The following is a 21,836-nucleotide window of genomic DNA, read 5'->3' on the forward strand; positions in this document are numbered from 1 at the left end:
ATTGTACTATTTTTTTTGGCAGCTTTTATTTACTAAGTATATTGTATAATATTTTTTTTGCTTACATTCTAATGTAGTAGTACTATTTTTTAATATGTTGGATGTTTATTTATCATAAAATTCGTATCCCCAATATTACAAGTCTGGATCCGCCACTGCTTGGGGAGCTCAAGATACTAAGGTAGAGAGCCCCTCATGCTGAGGTATATAACCCTTCATTCACTCACTTCATTTTTTTGGTTTTCCACCGTAGTTTTATTGAACCACGTATAATTGTCACGAGTAATAACTCCATCCTTTTGTTATTCATCCGCAGTTTTCAGACGGTTACTTGGACCTGATCATGATAAACAATAAGTCCCAAACTAACATTGCTCAAGTTGATGAGTGAATTGAGCGGAGGCCATGTTAAACCCCCTCATGTTTCGAAGTTTTAATAACCGATATCGTTTCAGTATCTTTTTCGTGCAATAAAATTGTAACATCCCCTTATGTATTAGTTTTTAATCTTAGCCACAGGTGAAGGCATTCATTTTGCACCTTGGTCCACGAACCGATGATGCAACGAAAGGTTGGATCATAGACGTGGATGGAGAAGCTTTGGCCCGAGGGTCGAGGGAGAGGAGCATACAAATGCGAAGATGATACATTGATGACATATGACTGAAGACTCATTAGAATTGATCAAGGTTTGGCTACTTTACTTGCTCAATGTTGTTAATTTGTTCATCACATGTATCTATATCTGTGTTTGTGACCCCTTTTTTTATTATAGATTCTTCATATGGTTTCTAACATCAGAGGTGGTTGCTCACTTGCATTTACTATTGTTTAATGAAACAAAGGTACATGCAATTTATTCGACATTTATTTTCATCGAAGTCTCAAATTCGTACACCTGGGAAAAGACGAATATATCGTGCTTATAACTTCTGTAGAAAAAGAATACTTGAATTGATCGAGTTTGGTTCCGAAACATTTATTGTTTATTTATATATGTAAATATAGAACTTGTGATAGTAGTATTCTAAAAAATGTTGCCACTACCAGTTTTATTGATATGCATAGAAACAATGCAAATTCAGTGTTCCGACATCATTGTTTAGCAGAAGTATATTATGTCATTTTTCTACAACTATTCGCGAAATTTATTTAGAGAAGTGTATATATATAAAAAGTATTGTTATTATAGTAATTATTCTTACGTAAGAATATCAGATTACAAACGTGTCCGATCAAAGCTTCGTAAAATAAAAGCTTATAAGTTATAACAAGGAGTAAAGCCTTTTTTTGTATAGTCGATGTGACTTTCAAAGGCCAAACGGCCAAACCCAAAGAACCAATTGAGTAATGCAAGAAATATTTTATAATAAATAGCATCTTCGTTCAGAGTTAATTTACGTACTAGTACATATTTTGAGCACCAATTTTTAAAAAAATACTACCTCCATACAAAATAATGGACTAATTTTATCAATTCTTAAACTTTTAAATTAATAAACCTTACACGTAATTCTAAATATGAACCTAATATCTAGTAACACTTGTACACCATCCGTCCCATTTTAGGAGTTCCAGTTTACCATTTTTAGGTGTCCCACTTTACAAATTCCGATTGGAATATTTCATAAATCGTATAAGGCCTCACATTCCACTAACTTTTTTCCACGCACATTTTATTACATAAAACTAATACTCCCTCCGTCCGTGAAATGTTGTCCAGTTTTACCATTTTGGAACGTCCTTGAAAAGTTATCCACTTTGTTTTTTTTTCTATTTTTGGTAAATGGTCTCACTTTCCACTAACTCTTTACACTTACATTCTATTATAAAACACAGCAGCACACACAGGGACACATATAATATATATATGAACGAAATAACTGCAACCTCACACAGTCACACTCACTTTCCATACAAATACACATTTATGGTGTATGTTCATATGTAGAAATCTCACACAGTCACACTCAATTTCCACACAAACACACTCTAATCTCTCTCTCTCTCTCTCTCTCTCTCTCTCACACACAAACACATACACTCCAAAAAAACACACTTTCTCTCTCTATCCAACACCTTCACCCCGGCCCTCCTCCATCTCATAATGATATTCAAATCTTACTTATGTCTTTTTTGTCGCCTTTTCTCTCTCTAGCTTCGCCTAGGGTTTTGCGCTTTTATAGCTCACTGCACACCTGAGCTACTACGCAAATTTAGTGCTCAATTTATTCCTCGAGCTAACACAGAACCACAACACTCACCATTTCGTTTTTTTGGCTACTTGCGGATACACAAATTCGGCCTCTTCTTAGGGTTTATGAGCGCGACGATGGAGGTGTGCTTCAATTCCAACTGCAGAGAGTCGTCGGAGAAGTGGAAGAGAGGCTGGCGCCGCCGCACCGGCGAGTACGCTCACCTCTGTGATCCCTGCGCGTAAGCGAGTTTTGCTCATCCAATTTTTTGTTGTTGTTGATTGAATTGCAGTATTTGTTAGTGGTTTGATGTTTGACCTTTCGAATTTATGCCATATCTTGTTGTATGCGGGGAGCAGAGTATCTAGTGTGTTAAAAAGTTCTAATTGATATTCATTTTCCTTTGATCGTGTTCTAGTATGCGGCTGATGGTTGTTTGGGTGAATCTTTTGATATAACCTATTGCCAGATGTGAAGTTCATTAATTTAGAGCTAGATTACTGGCTTGACACTCTGAAAAAGGGGAGTTTAAAGGGGAAGATATTTTAGAGCGAATGGACATTGCTGTTTACTTAAATTGTTTTTGCTGCTAGCATTTTACAATGTGGTTTACATTACCCCAGTTTCTGCCTGTGAGTGTGAACTGGGTATATTGACCTTGGACCTTCTAGTCATGAAGTTGCCTTCTAATTTACCAAGTCGCCCTAAGTCATGAGTTTTGAAAGGAAAAAAAGAAAACTCTTAGTACCTGCAATTATTTGTTCTGTTCAGTTTGAAGTCAACTCTACTTGGCATAAGTGATATGATAAAATTTGTTCTGTTCAGTTGATAAAAATTATTTGTTCGTACTATTAGATGCAGGAGGAATAAATTATGATAAAAATTATTATTTGTTCGTACTATTAGATGCATAACGTGTGCAAAAAAGAGCTACTTTTGACACAATCCTTTGATCGTGTTCTAGTATGCGGCTGATGGTTATTTGTTCTGTCCAGTTGAAGTCAATTCTACTTGAAATCTCATGGAAAATGTTTTCAGAGGTTTCCAGGAAGAAATGGGTTTTGATTTCTTGATGGAGCTGATATGATAAGATTTAAATCAAATCTAATCTATTCAAATCCTAAGTAATTAAGAATAAGGGTAAGTATGAAGATTCTGCAAAATCATATCAAATCCTATTATCTCGTTTGCATCCAAATTCCATTCTGTGTCATGATATGATTGTTCCCAACTGGATTTTGTGTTAAATATGACACCAAAGTGGGTTGCTGTATCATGTTGGGCTCTATGGCTTTATACTTGGAAGATATCTGTCTCATCATGATTTTCTTTCAAATTGATGTAACATAATGTATGTGCAGTTCTGCTTATGAGGATGGGAAATTTTGTGAGACATTCCACACGAATGCTTCAGGGTGGAGATGTTGTGAGTCTTGTGGAAAGGTAACTTGCTAGATTTCTACATCGACTTCAAGATGTAATTTTTCCTGACATAAATAGGCTTGATAATTTGATGTCCTTCTCTTGTGAATTTTGGATTTCCTCATGCAGCAAATACATTGTGGATGCATAGTTTCATTCCATATGTTCGTACTATTGGATGCAGGAGGAATAGAATGCCTAACGTGTGCAAAAAAGAGCTACATGATGGTACAATATCATTTTCCCCCCTAATTTTCTTTTATGTTATGTCTATTTGTTGCCAGTTTTACTTTATTTGTTTTGCAATTACGGCTAGAACTGTATATAGATTGTTTCACATGGAAATTATTTTAATGTGTCACATCTTTTCTGAACCATTTTGGAGAATAGAGATGCATTCTGGATGCATTTGGATGCTCTTTCAATAGAAGGTTTTCGTTGCTTTTTCTCTTTTCCTTAGTTTTTCACGCATAATTGATGCTTGATCTGTTCACAGATTATCCTTAAAACATTAGTAATTACTACACATAGTTGAGTTTATAAGTACATCATTAATCTGAATGTGTCCTGCATGCACATTAGGATTTATCTATACAGGGTATTGAGTCTATTGACCACCTGGAACCTGGGTGTTTTTTCTAATATTCTCTATGAGTGTACAAAAATGTGCTCATTGGTTTGGAATTCCTTGGATAACCATAAATAAGTGCTGTGAATGGGTTTCTCCTCAAAAATATTAAGTACTCCAGATCCTGAAAAGTTGAAGCTAAACATCACCGCAACAGAGAGCACTTGCTATTTCACCAAACCAAATTTGATTCTGGCATATTCTTTTGTTAACTCATTTTGGATATAAGTCACTCATGTAATTTACCTTTTTCATATAGACACCAAATCCAGCATGGCCACCACCTTTGCATTTCCTTCCTTCGCATCCTGAAAGAATGAAAGACATTTCAATGAAAACATGGAGTGGTATAGCAGCCTCAGGTCCAGTTCCATGGCATCAGGCTCCCTCTTTGTTCAACGGTCCTAGTATCCAAGCTAATGACCAACTGAAGATGCCCTTCGAAGTAGATGTGTCTGATGGGATTGGCAGGTATGGCCTTTCTGAGAGATTATCTATGGCTTCACCTGAGATGAAACAAGAGCGCTCATGTGCAAGATTAGCTAATGGAAAGATGAGATTTGGCCCACCTGAAATACTTCAGAATGGAAATATTGGTAATATTTTATACTTATATTAAACAAAGGATTTTGGCTACTACAAAGTGTAGCTTGGGCTTAGCATTATATTTTCACTGTTAAAAAATGTTTTCAATTCTGATTCAAGGATTCAAGGTGAAGGAGCAGCATTGTCCATTCACAAGTGATTTTAAGCCCATCTATTCCAGAAATGATACTTCTTCAAACCAAAGTTTGGGCGTCGCTTCTTCATCCAAAAATGAAACAGATGATGCTCCAATTTCGTCTATTCTTTCACAATCACCATCTGTCTCGATTACTGTGGGAAAACAGGTGTTCAGTTCGAGTGGATTGGATTCATGTGGTGAGGGTCAGATACGTGATGAGAAGTCTCGAGGAGATGTGCGAAGTCGAAACCAGTTGCTTCCTCGCTACCGCCCCCAGATAACTAACAAAGAGCTTCAGAAAATCTCTGGAGAGTATCCTATGGTTGTAGCAGGTTGCATTGTTTTCATTTTATTTCTCAATGATCTCGACAAAACAGTTTATTAGTACTCACGGATTACCTGTGCTCCTAAATTGTTCGTATCAGCTTGTAAGACTTGCACAAATCATTTTTTCTTGTCGTTATATGTTGCCTGACCTGACACTAAACTTAAATCATGTGCATTTTTTCAATTTTACTCAGAGATTTTACCTTAGCTTATTTTTAGTTTAAAATGTATTACCCCATTGTTCGAGAAAATGTTAAGTGCAAGTGACGCTGGACGGATTGGGCGCTTAGTGCTGCCAAAAAAGTGTGCGGAGGTGAGTACTCGTGCATTCAAGTCCTTTCACCAGCTTCAACTCATCAAACTTTTATGTTCAGAAGTTTCTCTTCTAGCTAAACTTGATCTGTTGATTTTATAAGACTGCCTTAAGCATTATTGTGCAACATGTAGGTTTGAACAATTAGTACACATACACCTATATACCGTAGCTTATAAATTGAGGCCTGTTATTTGCTGGCATGTTCCAAAGCCTTGTGGAATAATCTGAACTGGAATCTCTCTCTGAATGTCTCAATCTATAGGGGGAGAATAATTATTTTGCTACTGGGTAGCGTAGATTGTTTTCTAAATTCAACAGTGGTTTCTATAGTATTTGTTGAATTTCATTAATTTGAAGTGCAAAAACTACATGCAGCAATCCATTTTCAGTCTGAACTTGATACTGATATTTCAGTTCCTCATGATTTTGAGGTAGTGAGTTGTTGGAGTGGGTTAGAGTGCTGCTTATACCGCTTTTGTAAAACTGTAGCCGGATATAGAGGTGCCCACGGTTCAGGAACCGGCGGTTACGATTCGGAACCGCTGGTTCCAGTTTTGGAAATTGTTGAACCGACACCGAACCGCGAGGGTGTTTTGCGGTTACGGTTTCGGTTCCGTACCGGCGGTTTTTCACGGTTCCAAACCGTCGATTTTTTGCAGTTCCGGCTTGATTTCACGGTTTTCCGGCAGTTTCTCACGGTTCCGGTTTGAAACCGCCCGGAACCGGCGGTTCCGACACGGTTTCTGTTCGAAAATTTTTGGACCTGAACCGAACTACGTTAAAAAATCGACGGTTTCGGTTCGGGTAAATTCTCAAGGTTTCGGTTTTAACCGCCGGTTCGGTAAACCTTGGGCAGGTCTAGCCGGATATGGTTTATGCCCTTCTTCAGACAGGTCTATATCTTTTCAACCTCCCTGAAGAAATCAGAAAGGTGCAACGTAGGAAGCAAGTTTTTGTCTGCTGTATTTGTTTTCTTGTTGAGAAATGGGGTTCACTGAAGCTCCAAAGAGAATATGTGTGTAGAAAATTCAGAGGATTCCTCATGGGTTGGTTCTTCCCACAATTTGGTGTTATTAGTTAAGTCACAGTAAAAATATTTCTTAAGTACTATCCATTGGCATGAAAGAGATAATTTGAAATGATCCTGGTCCTTCACTTAAGGGCTAGAGTAGAACATCTTCTTTATGCAATATCCAAACACTTTGCAGCTTTTATTCAATATAGCCCACACATACAGGTTCCTTGTAACAAATTTTATTTCATTGGTGACTGGACAGGCTTATTTTCCATCAATTAATCAAGCAGAAGGGTTACCTCTAAACGTACAAGACATTAAAGGGAAGGAATGGGTTTTCCAGTTCCGGTTTTGGCCAAATAACAACAGCAGAATGTATGTCCTGGAAGGAATAACTCCTTGTATACAGTCAATGCAACTACAAGCTGGTGATGTTGGTAATCTTTCAGTACCACCAAATGCCATTTTATTGTCTTTTCCTCTGTGCTATTTGACTTCTTTTGCGGCCTAGAAGTTTTTATTCTTCTGAATTCATTGTGTCATTTTTATGTGTGCATCAGATCTGTCAACCACTAGTCCACTACCACCATTAATGTGTCATATTGTTTTTCTTTTTATGCCTTCACCTTAGCTGCTTGGTTTGACATGCTGAGTTTCTTGGTTTCTTTCAGGGTATTTTCCTTTTTATTGTTTATTTGCATATTCACTGCTTCATTCTTTTGTCTTTGAATCACAAAATGACTCGAGGACATTTTCCAGTAACATTTAGTAGGTTGGAGCCAGAAGGGAAGCTGATCATGGGTGGCAGAAAGGCGTCAGTGGTTCCATCATTTGATCAGGTATGTCCTTCTCCAAGTGCTTCTGCATCTTTTCAGGTTGGCACATACACACAACTAATAATTGCATGAATGGACAAAGCTACATAGAAATTTGTTACTCCCATATTATGTGGGGTGGCACCGTAGCAATAGGGCTGCATGAACTGATTTTTTCACTACCCCAATTTGTACACTGTTTAAGCTACTCTAATTCTTAGTTCAGTGCATACCCACTGTTATGATCCCAATATCACTTGATTCACTTCAATGTGCCAACTCAAGTTAGTATTTATCCTACAAAATATTTATAAAATGAAAATTACTTTATTGCAAATGAAAAAAAAAGTCATGGTCATCCTTGAGAAAAAAGTAAATATTTTTCTTTATCCATTAAAATCAATGTAAATTTAAGTGTGTGTCATATCATTTCTCTCTGATCACAGGGAGAAGTTAATGTGATAGGGAGTGAAACTTCAAGCCCAGGAGATGCTAATGCTAGAAATAAATCTGCCGACATTGTTACTGTAAATGGTCACATGAAAGGTAAATCTAAGTGGCACGTGTGTGGTCAGCAACAGGATCAAATCAGAGATACATCAAGTACATCTGTGAAATTACTGAACTTGGGTTGATTGCAGAGAAAGTACTTGAAGATAAACATGTCATTCCTGCTAAACGGAAGAATAATTACATAAATGCAAAAAGTAAACGCCTTAGGATTGAAAATGAGGATATGATGGAGCTGAAACTCACCTACAAGGAAGCTCAAAGCCTGATTCGAGCACCTGAAAAAAGTGTTCCGTCATCTTGCATTGTTGATGGGTGTGAATTTGAAGAATTTGAGGTACTTGGGATCTGTATTTAAAAGTATCTAAAAAATTTCTTTAGCTGTTGTTTATTTCTAACAGATGTTTTTGTCTTTTGTTGCATCTTCTTGCCTTAATATTGGTTTTGCACTTTTAATCTGGGCCTCAGATTTTGATCTGATATATTTCTCACTCATATTGCTTTTATCTGTTTACAAAAAGGTTGTGTGAGTTTTTATGTACCATGCCGATACTATAATTTTCTGCACTCTAGCTTCATCATCATCATCTTGATTGGATTCGGTTCTTTTTCAGGAATGTGAGCCAGTTATTGGGAGGCCTACTCTTTTTGGAATCGATCACTCTGGGTATGTGTCTTAGCTTATGAGCAATAGCATTATCACAAGCCAGCTTTAACAGAGGTGAGAATTATAGTTGCTTGTAGAAATGTTAACACTAAGTTATTTCATGTGTAAGTGAAAAGATCCAGTGGGTTCAATGTGAGGACTGTTTGAAGTGGCGTAAGGTCCCTGCAAATGCTCTTGTTCCTTCAAACTGGACCTGTTCGGATAATGCGTGGGACCTTCACAGGTTGTCAGACCTTTTTTATGTTCTGAGTTCCGGGCCTCTGTCATGTTACTTACTTCACCCACCCGGAACCTTAGTTCTTCCATTTATTCGTGTATCAGATCTACGTGTTCATCTGCTGAGGAATTAACTAACGTACTGCTCAAACAACTGTTACCTGCCATGAACAAAGGTAGTCTCTTTTCTTTCTTGTCTAGCACTGTTATGTGTTTCACTCTAAAGTTTGCAAACTATGAGCAGACCCTAGAAATAAAGAAGAGAGCTCTGAACGGGATGCAGATGTATCTGTTGCTGTGGAAGGACACGATACACTCGCTAATTCAACTATTCAAGGGGAGGGAAAGGGCCTCATAGCTTCTTCAGAAAACAGGACAAAACACCCGTGTCATAGGCCTGGCTGTACATGCATTGTCTGCCTTCAACCTCCCAGTGGGAAAGGGACCAAGCACGGGCCCTCTTGTGACTGCGGAGTCTGTACTCCGTTGAGGTTTCGTTTTAGAACCTTGATGGAGAGACTAGAAAAGAAACAAACCGAACCATCATCTTCATCTCAGAACTCACATGAAAAGGAGCTGGATGTTGATGCATGTGTTGGAAGCAGCACTGTAAAATCCAGCTTAAATGTGGAAGAGGTGCCGAGCCCGAGCCATGTAGAAGAACCTAAAGGAAGAATATCATCAGCCTCGCCTTTGAAAGGTCAAATAGACCTTAACATCCAGCCTGAGCGAGAGGAAGATTTCTCACCTCGCTCAGATTGTGGGGTCGTGAAATACTCTCAGCCAGGTTCGTCCGATAGATTTTTCAGGCAGCAGCAGCGTAGATCGTTGGAGTCCGATGTGATCGGGAATTTGTTAGGGAAGCAAGATGGAGTGGGGTGTGTGAATATTATAGGTTGTGTGGCGTTAGACAAAGAGAGTGGTTAGATGAAATTGGAGGAAGAAAGTAGTCGAAATTTTGGTTGGATTGGCTGGATAAAGTTGCAAGTATAGATTTAAAGGGAGGAGATAGGCTTTTCAGTTTTCACAGTTGCTGTTATCGTATTTTTTTGCACAACTGCTATGTAATTATTATTCTTAATATTTTAAGGAATAGAACGCAGCAACTATTTTCTTTCCCCAAATAAATCAATTACTAATATTTTTATTCCAGAGAGATAATTGTAAATTGGTGCTGAGCTTCTCACCAACGGTTTTAACTAATTTAGATTTCCAACGTGGAGAAAAGCATAGCGCTCGGAGATGGAACTTCCCAAAAAAAGCCATGTAAAAACTCGAAAAAACAATGTCTCTCTCCCATTCCCAAATTCCTTCATTCCTCATCCTATTCCTCTTCGTCTTCATCTTCATCTTCATCTTCCGCATCATCGGAGATACGAGGAACATCAACGATGATCCATAACCAAACCTCGTTCTAATCTCGAGAGGGACACACATCCCCCCAATTTCTCCTGGAAACCCAACCTTCGTTACGTTTCTAGAAGAAAATAAAAAAAATGGAGGGAGCAAGTTCCTCGAAGATGCACTCGGAGGCAGAGGCGGAGACCGGGACGAGGAGGCAAGACTCCTACTGCCTCGAGATGTTCTCTGTGGAAGTCGAAAACATGAAGCAGGATCTGACGGGTCTGGAGAATCTGTACAACAGCCTCTGCGAATCGAACGAGGAAATCAAGAAGGCCAAGGATTCGGCGACGATGAGAGCCATCCGGGCCCGGCTCGACGACGACCTCGACGACCTTTTCAAGCTGGCTAAGCAGATCAACAAGAAATACGAGGGAATTGTTCGGGCTAATGCGGCCCAGCGTGGCTCGGGCGATGACCAGGCTCGGGCGGGCATGATCTCGGACCTTGTCGACACGCTCCATGGTCTCATGAGGAGATTTCAATCGCTTAGGGGTGAGATGGAAACTGATCATAGACAGATCATTGAAGCCAAGTATGTATCATTCTCTATTTCATTTTATTTATGAAATCTATGCATTTGTGTGAATTGATAAAATGGGTAAATTATTGTGATTCTGTTGACCGACGGGATAAATGAGGAACCATTATTGATTTTCTACATATAAAACTGAAGAGATTTTAGGATTTTATTGTTGTCCTTGTTGATGTATGTGTTTGAATTGATACAATGTTGATTCTAATTTCTAAAACACTGATTTAAGAAAGATTGTATAAAATGGTTTAAGAAGAGAAAGAAGAAAAAATTGAATAAAAATAGACTACTTTTTTTCATTTTGATCCGTTCCGTAACTTCTATTTTATGAAACTTTTCTCTCTCTAATAAGGTGTACTCTATTAACAATACTTCAATTACTCTTTTCGTTCTATCTATCTTTGACTTACCAATTGCAAATTAAAATTCATACCGTTTCAAAATTTTCTAACATATTGTTTCTATGTCGACAATAAGGTTCTACACGATCACACGTGAGAAGCCGACGTCCGAGGCCATCGACAACCTAATCGCGAGCGAGGCGGCGAGGAGCCCCCTCCCCCACGCCACCCAGGAGAGGGACCCAGTGGCCGAGGCCGTGGCGGAGATCCAGGAGCGGCGCGACGCCATAAGGGAGGTCCGCAGGAACCTCATGGCGCTGCACCAAGTGCTCCTGGGAATAGCCGCGCCGCCCTCCTCTGCCGATGTCGGACAGGGGCAGGGCAGCGGTAGCAAACCCGCCGCGGCCGGAGATACGGCGGAGGCTACACAGCCGCCCACCGCGGCGGCGGCAGGAGGCGGAGGAAAGGGCGGCGGGATGGGGGCCCTTAATGATTACGAGAGGGAGACAAGGAATCAAGCTTATATTGCTATAGTAATTGCTTTGGTGATTATCATAACACTTGTCATCACCACTCTTAGAGTGGATATTGCATTGGAAAATACCACTCCATAAATTTAATGCTAGACATGGTAAATTATACTTCTGCATTATATATATGATGATTGAAATATATTTATATAAAATTGGTCTTCTTTAAATTCTTCATTTCTTTTCTATCATTTTGTTCCTTGATGTTTTGCCCCAAAAGCATAATATTATCAGACCAATACCTTATAGTACCTTATGATGGTATTATTTTTAATTGAAGTGGAAATGATGGAAGGAATTAAAAATACAGAATATTTTATTCATAACTACTAGCTATAAATTATAATGAAATAGAATTAATGCGCCATAAGAGAATAGTATGTATAGAATGTTATGTTATATGAGCCTCGTTCAAGCACCACTTAGCTTTTTTATTCTTGATTTTGGCATGAAAATCAAACATATTAATGAGTTTTCATTGAAGATCATGTAACATTTAGATCGAATGACTCAATGAAATAATGTAATACATCAATATATTATTTATCAATGAAATTATATAGATATCTCTATTTTTTCGGATAAATATGTCAAAAGAGTACTTGCTTCCGACCATCAAATGAAATGCGAATAACCCATCATCCTCTTTTTAAAAAAAGATGCACTTCCTATTCCGTCGGTGCTTGAAACAATTTTATCTTTTTCATATTACTGCGAAAAATAGGATATTGCAATTGTATACCTTTGAAACATGAGATACGTTTATTTTCAAATGTGACACTTATTTATAGATGGAAAAAAAAGTGTGTATATGATTTTAGAATTAATCAACTTGAATTATTTGCTCGTGGCATCTAGAAATCATAGGATGATGAATAATTGAGGAGAAGCACTTCATATGTGGTGATTGAGTCAGTTTGTGTTGGCTAATAATCATATAACAAGTCGACACACTCCTATTTTTTAAATAAATTATTGGGATGACATAGACTGGCTCCTCGACATTAATTGCTACGTTGCCCAATTAATCATATGATATAATATAGAGTTCAAATGAAACAATGATGACCTTTTTGGAAAATTTTGAAGATTTGATTTTACTTGATAAGCACTAAGCACCTATCAAATCAACGGTTCACCGTCCACGACCAGCCTACCAATTAGCCTAATCCTAACTTAGATAAGTAAGAGATTTGGACCATATTAGCCAACCTTTTCATAGAATTTAGACCACCTAAACTTAAATTAGCTGGTTGGTATTTCGTTGTTCAAGATTAACTTATTTTGAAATTGACCAAGATTTAATTGATTTAATATTATCAGTAATTTTATTATATTTCGATAGACTTAAAGATAAAAGTCAAGATTAATCCTATGTGATATTGATCCAAAATTCAGTAGAGTCATATATATTTATCTTACTCAAGTAATATTCATAAAACTTAATCTATCTAATCATCATATTATAGAGCGGGAGTTAGTTTTTACTTATTATAAGGCCAAGATATATAAGTTATAGTATTTGGCTGTTTGATAAATAAAATAAGGTCCATTTAGACCATCAAAGCCCATCTCGACCTATCGAGGCCCGAAGTGAATTAGTTCAAAAGGGTGTATTATTTAATAGTCCAAAAGAGTGAGATAACATATTCTTATCTTAAAGTGCATCTTAAATAATTATCGTGTGCTAATTTAACATGCCTACCAAATATGTATTAAAGAGATGGTGAAACCGATTGAAGTTGCGAGCTAGAATTCAATCGAAATTATACACCACCATTTAGATTTAAAGGAGGAGAAGGAGATAGAATGAGATAATATATGCATACAATTTGATAGTATAAACGATGATATTGTTTCACGTAAACGAACGAACCAACATGTATTATCCTAATGGAGAGAAAATTAGTTAACTAATTGAATATCTATTTATTTAATAGTCATCACGTGTCAATCGTTAAAAAGAATAATTAAAATAAAAACATAGTGAGGTACAGAGTATTCTTTTGGAGAATATTTTTGAAAGTATAAAGGTGAACAAAATATACATTTTGGACTGAAGATGGTCCCATTTTTTTGCAACGTGATATCAAATATTAACAATAATAATAATTGATCTTTAATATTATTCATACAATGATTTAAGCATTATCATTAAAAAGAACAGCATTAATTAATTGGTAAAATATGATTTTATTAGCCCTATATCGCGTAACATATACGCATTATAATAGTGTCAGATAAAATTTCGAAATAGGAGTTCTAATAGGGTCGTTAAAAACATGTTGAATTGGTGGCGTGACACTAAATCAAGTGGAATAAATTAATTAAATATTTGACTTTATATACACGAGTCGGCAGTCAGCACCGTGATCCTTTTTTATTTTTTTCCCTTCAATTCTGTAAAAACGTCGTATAATATTGACCAACAAAGTTCGTAGTATTAGATTTATACGTAGAGAAGTAAAAGTTAATCTCGAATATAACCTCTCATAATCTAAGATGACACTTGACAGCCATGCAACGTATGCCACATATTCTACTTCACAATTTAAAAAGGCTGCTTTTACTATTATTCGAACCTGAAAGTTCGTCCATTTTTTCATTTTCGTCTTTCCCACAAAATTTATCTCATTTCACTTTTTACTATTTTCAGTAGTGAAACTTATATTCCACTAACTCAGTACTACTTTCTACTTATATTTTATTATAGAACTAATATAAAAGTAAGACTCATATCCCATTAATTTTTTCAACTCACTTTTTATTATATTTTTTAAAATCCGTGTTGAATCAAAGTGAGACAATATTTGAAGGACTGTGAGTATTCATCAGCATGATTTGTACATATACGTAAGAATAAACTGTAACAACAAATTAAATTGCAAAAACACTATAACAAATTCATTAATGTACAGAATGAAATAAATATTATACACAAACCTTTTTTTCTGTTAACCTGTAAACTCCTCTAACCAAAGAATTTCATAACTTCTAAAAATATCAAAAATTCCCATCATAATTAACTGTGATTCTGTTTTCGAAAAGAAGCTATCTGCATTATAAAAAAATAAAAATAAAAAAGCAAAAAAGTGAAAGAAAAAGGAAAATGCGAATCTGATTGGAGGTGAGACTATACCCCACGATTGATCATCTCATGGAATTGCTGCAGCGATTCCTGTCTCTGCATCCTCATATCTTCATTCATCTTATTGATGAACGCCTCCACTCTCCGATTCAACTCGTCCTGCCCCAGCGACGGCTCTTTTTTGATCCTCGGCGGCGGAGGCGCGTCGTAGCTGCTGCGATCCTTGAACGTCTCCGACTTTGGCACGACGGCGGCGTGATCCATGGCGGGCGACGCGTGCTGCTCAAACGTCTCGGATTTCTTTAGGTGTCGCGTGAGCGGCACGTGACGCCCCTCGGTTATCATCTTCCACGTGCTCTCCAGCGTCTCCTGCTTCTTCGGCCGAGCTACGCGCCGCAGCGCCCTCGCACCTGCAATTAATCAATCCATCAGTGAATTAGGATTACAGAAAATTGAAATTAATGACGATTTCATGCTTAATCGCAATCGAATTCAATGCTGTTGAATTTTGCGGATTACAGAGCTTGGAACAGAGCGAGAAACGTAGAGATCGCGGAAATTGAGCTCTGAATCGCGTAACAACAATTGCATGTTTAATCGAATTCCATGCCGTTAAGTTTTGTGGATTTCGAAGCTTAGAACAAACGAGAAACGTAGAGATCGTTGAAATTGAGCTCTGAATCGCCGGAAATAGAAGATACAGTGAGATTTTCTAGTGAATTTACCTTCGGGAGGAGTTCTACTCGGCTTCCGGTGCACGAATCTGGAAGAAGCGAGCGGTTTCTCCCTCGCCGGAAAGAGCGACTCGAATTGAACTTCCGGCGAAAAACTCTCGCGCAACGGCGGAGTGTAAGGCAAAGCCGATTCATCGAACTCATCTTCAGCCTCCGCGCGAATCACGCGCAGATCGTCTACTTCCGCCGCGAATTCAACCTTCAAACCGTTCACCACCATCGGTTTCAAATCCTCTTCAAACGCCGACGCCGCAACCTCCTCCGGCGCCGTTTCCGGCACGTCTGCTGCGTCGACATTCTCCGGAGGCGAAATCGGTTGAAAAATCTCGGCCGGAGGCGTTACGGCCGAGATCAGGTGATCAGATCGAGCCGCCGCAGGCTCGTTGTGGCTCTGGCTGAAGTGAGACGTGGCGGCGATGGTGATGATGATGCCGTTGATGATTATGTACAGATACGGAGGCTTCATCCACGACAACACGACCGACCACAGCGTCGGAAAGCCGTCGACGGCTGCCGGAATCGACAGCTTCAGCGCCAGAGCTGCGGATAAAACTCCAGCTGATATCAGAATCGTCCTCATCGACATCCAACTGTTGATTGATTCCATAGGTTTCAATATAGAGAGCGATTGTGAGTGATTTAGAGAGAGAGGGAAATGGAGAGTGGTGTTTTGCTGGTGAAGTTGGTGCAATGGGGTATATATGTATGTATGAGGGTGGATCGGATGGTGAGTGGACGCGGTTTCATCAAAGCCGTGAAATCTGGGCCGTTGGATAACAAGACAATAGCAGTGGTTTTTGAAGATGGCCCACCTGTGGTTGTAAGTTGTAACTATATTCATTTAATTTGATTTTGAATTTTAACTGTAACTAGTACTATAGCTAGAATTGAAATTACGTACAATGATTTTATAGGGGTGACAAGTGAAAACTCAAATCAACGGATTTCGTCAATTTATCGGCTTTCGGACTAGTTCTACTCAAGATAGGAGGTACTGGATGCGGGCTATTTGAGTTATAAATTTTCGATCATATCCTTAGATACTCAGATTTTGAGTAAATTCAAAGAACTTGTTGAACTAAAAAGTTACTTTCTCCTTTCCATGTTAATTGGGTTATTTTTCTATTTTGAGAAATTCAAGATAATTGAGTTTTTTCTATTTTTTTTACAAAAAGTAACTCTTTCTCTTACTTTATTCTCTTTTAATCTCTCATGCTTATTCACTATCCACTTAACACACTATTATTGAACTCTTTACCGAAAATAAGCGTCTCTCTAAATAAGAAATGGAGGGCATACTATAGTATTAAAATTAATTTGTGTATTTTTTAGTACGGTTAGTAGTATAAATTTTTTTAATACAACAATAGATAATGATGAAGTTTGATAAATCTTGAGTAATTGGATGATTTATCGTACTATAAGATTAGGTTATGATGAATATCGACATACTATTAGATCTAAGTATAAGATTTATACAACTCTAATAAAACATAAACACATTTTGATAAATTTGAAAACATGTTTTAGAACACATTTCTTTCCTGATTCGTCTATCTAGAAGTAGTACTACATTAGGTTATCTCCGGCGGCGCCCCTCCCATTCGCCCCTCCCACTCGCCCTTCCCATGCCACGTCAGCACTAGCCCCTCCCATTCCACTGCCACATCACTAGCCCTTCCCACTGCACCCCTTCCCACTCGCCCTTCCACTCGCACAATTAAATTAATTCACAATTAAAATTCACGGAATTAAAATTCGACACAAATACGAACGGAAAATACGAATATTTCAATAAAAAAAAAACATACATCATTCGGAAAAAAAAATTACATAGTAGATAGAAAAAAAAACAACCACATCAATGTCCACCCCTCCGCGTCCAAACCTCTTCGATGATATCCTCCTGAAGTCGAATATGGGCATTTCTTTGCCGCATGTCGGTAAATGCGCGCAACCGCTCAACCTATTTATAGAGTTTAAAAAAAAAAAAAAAAATATGTCGGACGTCCGAGTTGGGACGGGCGACCTTCGCCACAGTGGCGCCCGTCCCACTCGCCCGTCGACGGGAGGGGCGAGCTCATCGCAGGGGCACCCGGGACGGGCGTGGGCGCCCTTCCCGCCCACTATGGCGCCCGTCGGGTCGCCCGTCCCCGACGGGTGAACGGGAAGGGCGCCGTAGGAGATAACCTCATCGCAGGGACACCCGGGACGGGCGTGGGCGCCCTTCCCGCCCACTATGGCGCCCGTCGGGTCGCCCGTCCCCGACGGGCGAACGGGAAGGGCGCCGTAGGAGATAACCTTACATTGACTATATATGCGCCTTTTGATTGGTTGAGTAAGATTTAATTTCGTTCTACAATAAAATATCCTAGTTTAGCATTTAAAGATACACACGTTCACTTGTCTATTCCTGTAATATTAATCAAACTGACATTGCAAGGAGATGACAACATTTATAATTAATACTAGGAATTTCTAATAGTAGTATCATAAAAATATAGTATTGCTTTTACTATTAGCTAAAATATGGATTGTTGAATATGCAAGGTAGCATGTCGATAGTCAAAATCCAAAAAAAAAAATTAATTAGCATTCGATGGCTGTAAAACCGAAGTTGAAGATCTTTCATGACTAAAAAAATTGTTATGTTCGAATTCAACCTTTTTTTAGACGTGTATATAATTGTGTGGTTCGAATGATACGGTAAAATTGATAAATAATTCAATTTTCCCCTAATTTTTCTTCATTTTGTCAAAATCCTTTAATTTATCTTAATCTCAACCAACCAAACCAGACACAAAATTAAATAATTTAATCTTACGTTATTACGTTAATCTTATTTATCTCATCCACCAAACTAATTAAACCTTTCACTATTTGTCTCCATATCTATGTATTTGAAAATGTTTTATGAATAAACCTTTTTTTAGCAGTTTTGATGAAATAAACATAATATTTACACCATGCGTCCGATGATACAAAATACACGTTACTTCATTTAGGATAACTGAAAATATATTATTAATGTGTTGATAATTTATGAGGAAAAGAGGAAAACAGAAAAATTATATGAAGATTCATGGGTTGCGGGTAGGCCCATCACGTGGCCCACAGCCTGTTCAATGCGTAAATCGTAATGCGCAGCCCCTTTTCTTCACCGACCTTTGCCTCTTTTTATTTGCAGCTGAAAAAGGTGCACTTTCCTAAACAGAAAAATGAGCTGCTTTTAAATTTTTTTCAATAAATATATAAATACTCAAATTTTAAAATTAACAATTAAAGTTTACAAAAAATTACTGACGGTGCAAACAACACAAAATCAACGCGATAGACTATAATGTGAAAATTTACAAATGGCATACTTATTCACGCTAACCTATTTTGTTTAGCAAATATATCGATATTGTAGTAGCTACTTTTATTAATTATCACTTTTTTTATTATATGCTCAGATCCCACTACTAAAGCACACTGTATTACGGCATGTCCTCTAACGGCTCTTCTCCTTTTTCTCTTTCAAAGTTTTTTTTATTGCCACTATTATCAAATACTACTAGTAGTTTAAAGGAATGAAAACTGGTAAAAGAAGTTAATTATTTTAATTGGTTTGGACCACGTATTTTGGTGATGATATATGCCAATACATCTGGTTTAGTAATTATTGAGATTTAGGCATTTTTTCTAATGTTAGGTGTTCCATTTTTATCGAGGTATTTGATTATAATCGAGTGACATCCATTAATAATTTTTGTGTTAGGTAGTAATGTTGGGCTAGAATTGAGTCCTGTGATATTTCACGTGTGGATATTTTGCAGCAATATAACAAATCATGGAGTAGTATTTAATTATTTGAAAGTTGGGAATTTTATGGATGTGTGATCTAACTTTTAGAATACTAATGGGAGTCAAACGCAGTGGTGCATTATAATCATCTAATTAGCCACTTATATTTTATGAAGCAACATGGTGTTACTGATTTTTGCTATAAAGTGACACTTAAATAAAAAAATAATCACTACTTGAATAAGCAATTATTATTATTTTTTAAATTGAAGATCTTGTTTGTCATCTCATGGCATTAAGAATTTCCTCGGCCAAATTAAGGATTTAAATATAGAATCTAATTGCATGTGACAGTGCTGGCTTGCTTAGTTAGATTTGGTATATTCTGCTATATTTGCGTGCACTCGATTGCAACTTGCAATTATTGACCAAAATGTGATGGCCATTTAATTATAAATTTATTTAACTTATTTAATTTAAGTCAAACTAGTACTATAACAATTGTCTCTTTAATTGCTGTTATTTTAATATTGTTCACACCTAAAGCATGTTGTAACTGTGGAATTCTATTTAGGACAAATCTGTTGAGTTTCATGCTCAATACAAATTTACAAGATTCATTCCTATTTATTTAACATTTATTAATACAGAATAAAAATTTGTATGCACAATGTATTTCAAGAATGTTACGATTCATGGAGTAATATGTATGGAGTCAAAAGATCCGAAGTGAATGCAAGATATGATTCATATGAACAATCATTTTCTTGAAAATACTAACCCATACCTATTAAATGGTTAAAATTTTGAAGATAATTAGAGAGTTGATTTTGCCCATAACGTGACGCAGGTTAGAAATTTCCATAAGATATTGGGTACAGTTCAGTGTATATGACCAACGGCGTTATTACTTTAAACTAAAGTAATAGTATAATTTTTCAAATTATTATTATTATTATTATTATTATTATTATTATTTTATTTTTATTTATTTTTTTTAATAATAAAAGCGAGAGTTTATTTTATTCTATTCGCAATAGATAAAATCAGTTTAATCGCACCCTCATTTCATTCAACACTAAAAGCATGTTTGATAAGTTAGTAATACTAAGATAGAGAATTATATATGGACATTTTTAATTGTTTAATATCATAGTTAAGCTTAACTTAAAGCCCAATATAAGACCAGAGCCCTATCTAATCTTACCAAAATTATAACATTAACCTTGTTTATGTAACTGAGTATCTCACCAATTTGTCAAGTTAAGCCATGTTATTTAATATACAATACAAATTTAGATAATTTCTTTTTTATCAAACAACAATAGATAAAATCATATCTTTGCATATCTTGACATGAAGCCCGTATTTCTTATCTTGTTTTACATATCTTCTCATATCCCATCTTTTTTATCAAACGAGTCCTAAGTATTTTATTAAAATCTCGGTCCAAATCGATTGGTTTATTAATTCAATCAATTTTTTTCAGAATTCACAATATTTTATCGATACCTATTTTAGAAGATAAATATAAAATTTTTATTTCTAATTATTTTTTTGAATTTATACGCTTCATTCATTCAAGAAATATAGTTCTAGATTCATTTATGAATTTCAATGACTTTAATACTTTTCAAGTTTATCCCCTTAAGCATATATACTATACTAGCTACATTTAAGGCATTGTTAATTATTTCAAGTTTATTATAAACTCTACTCTATCACTAGTATTTCTTGTTGTCGATTTATATACGAGATTTAAAATTTTAAAATTATGATTATTTAATAGGAACAAGTGATCCTTTTATCAAACCTAATTTTACTAAATTTGATTCCTTATTAGTGCCTTTACATAGGAAAAAAGAGAGAGAACAACTGAACAACCAATTCGTGCCGGAAAGTTGAAAGAATCTTCTTCATTCCTCATTCTCTCAAATATTCTTGCACTTTCCTCCCCATTACCTACTTTATTAATGAGAAGATGAAAGGAAAGCTTTTTGTCCTTGAAAATTGTGAATCAATCTAAATCACTAATTTTTGTGGTCTATGATGGCCATAAAGAGATACTAATAATTTATAAAATATATTAAAAAGAGAAAGAAAATATATTATTATATATTCTTCATAGAAATCAACCATGATCTGATGATCACCCATTTAGTAAAATTGGAACCATGTTCCTAAAAAAACACATGCATGCACCATAGTACATATGTATAAACTTAATTAATTGATTATAGGTGATGGTTAATTTCAAAAGTTTTCTTAAAGTTAGAATATAAAATTATATTAGTTCGTAAATATATTAATATCAATTGACATTAAAATATATAAGCATTCGACTTAATATTAGTTTATGATTCAATAACAGCAACTGATACTTTTTGTCATGCAACTGATATATATAAAAGAGTTTATATAATTTTCAGTTCTCAAAATTCTTATTTTAATTTTTCTTTTACTGAAACCGCCTCTATAATTATAATATTTTACTATCCCCTATGTATAACATCATATATAAATAAATACACTATAATAAATACTCACATGATTTTACATTTATATATAAGTATGTAATATCTATGC

At 36.3% G+C, this 21,836-nt stretch overlaps 3 protein-coding genes across 4 annotated transcripts; 2 read left to right on the plus strand and 1 right to left on the minus strand.

Moving 5' to 3' along the window:
* Positions 1-1,935: 1,935 nt before the first annotated feature.
* On the plus strand, positions 1,936-9,987 carry LOC125200604 (B3 domain-containing protein Os07g0563300-like). Of its 2 annotated transcripts, XM_048098271.1 has the most exons (14): positions 1,936-2,436; positions 3,557-3,638; positions 3,747-3,845; positions 4,505-4,841; positions 4,951-5,281; positions 5,516-5,609; positions 6,890-7,064; positions 7,387-7,466; positions 7,889-7,988; positions 8,084-8,289; positions 8,567-8,619; positions 8,729-8,842; positions 8,941-9,011; positions 9,080-9,987. In XM_048098271.1, the coding sequence occupies exons 1-14, from the start codon at positions 2,321-2,323 to the stop codon at positions 9,760-9,762; spliced, it is 2,541 nt and encodes an 846-aa protein (XP_047954228.1). In that variant the 5' UTR covers positions 1,936-2,320; the 3' UTR covers positions 9,763-9,987. The 2 variants fall into 2 exon arrangements, with proteins under 2 accessions (XP_047954228.1, XP_047954229.1); XM_048098272.1 differs by lacking the exon at positions 1,936-2,436 and having other exon boundaries at positions 3,802-3,845.
* A 27-nt stretch (positions 9,988-10,014) lies between these two features.
* On the plus strand, positions 10,015-11,812 carry LOC125200605 (syntaxin-125-like). The gene is made up of 2 exons (XM_048098273.1): positions 10,015-10,771; positions 11,249-11,812. The coding sequence occupies exons 1-2, from the start codon at positions 10,332-10,334 to the stop codon at positions 11,724-11,726; spliced, it is 918 nt and encodes a 305-aa protein (XP_047954230.1). The 5' UTR covers positions 10,015-10,331; the 3' UTR covers positions 11,727-11,812.
* Positions 11,813-14,519: 2,707 nt separating this feature from the next.
* LOC125214472 lies at positions 14,520-16,126 on the minus strand. Its single transcript, XM_048115518.1, has 3 exons — positions 15,456-16,126; positions 14,782-15,140; positions 14,520-14,697 (listed from the first exon to the last, which is right to left on the minus strand). Exons 1-3 carry the CDS (start codon positions 16,069-16,071, stop codon positions 14,665-14,667), a joined length of 1,008 nt encoding a protein of 335 aa, XP_047971475.1. The 5' UTR covers positions 16,072-16,126; the 3' UTR covers positions 14,520-14,664.
* Positions 16,127-21,836: the final 5,710 nt, after the last annotated feature.

This window comes from Salvia hispanica, chromosome 1 (genome assembly GCF_023119035.1).
Source record: "Salvia hispanica cultivar TCC Black 2014 chromosome 1, UniMelb_Shisp_WGS_1.0, whole genome shotgun sequence".
Classification (NCBI taxonomy): domain Eukaryota; kingdom Viridiplantae; phylum Streptophyta; class Magnoliopsida; order Lamiales; family Lamiaceae; genus Salvia; species Salvia hispanica.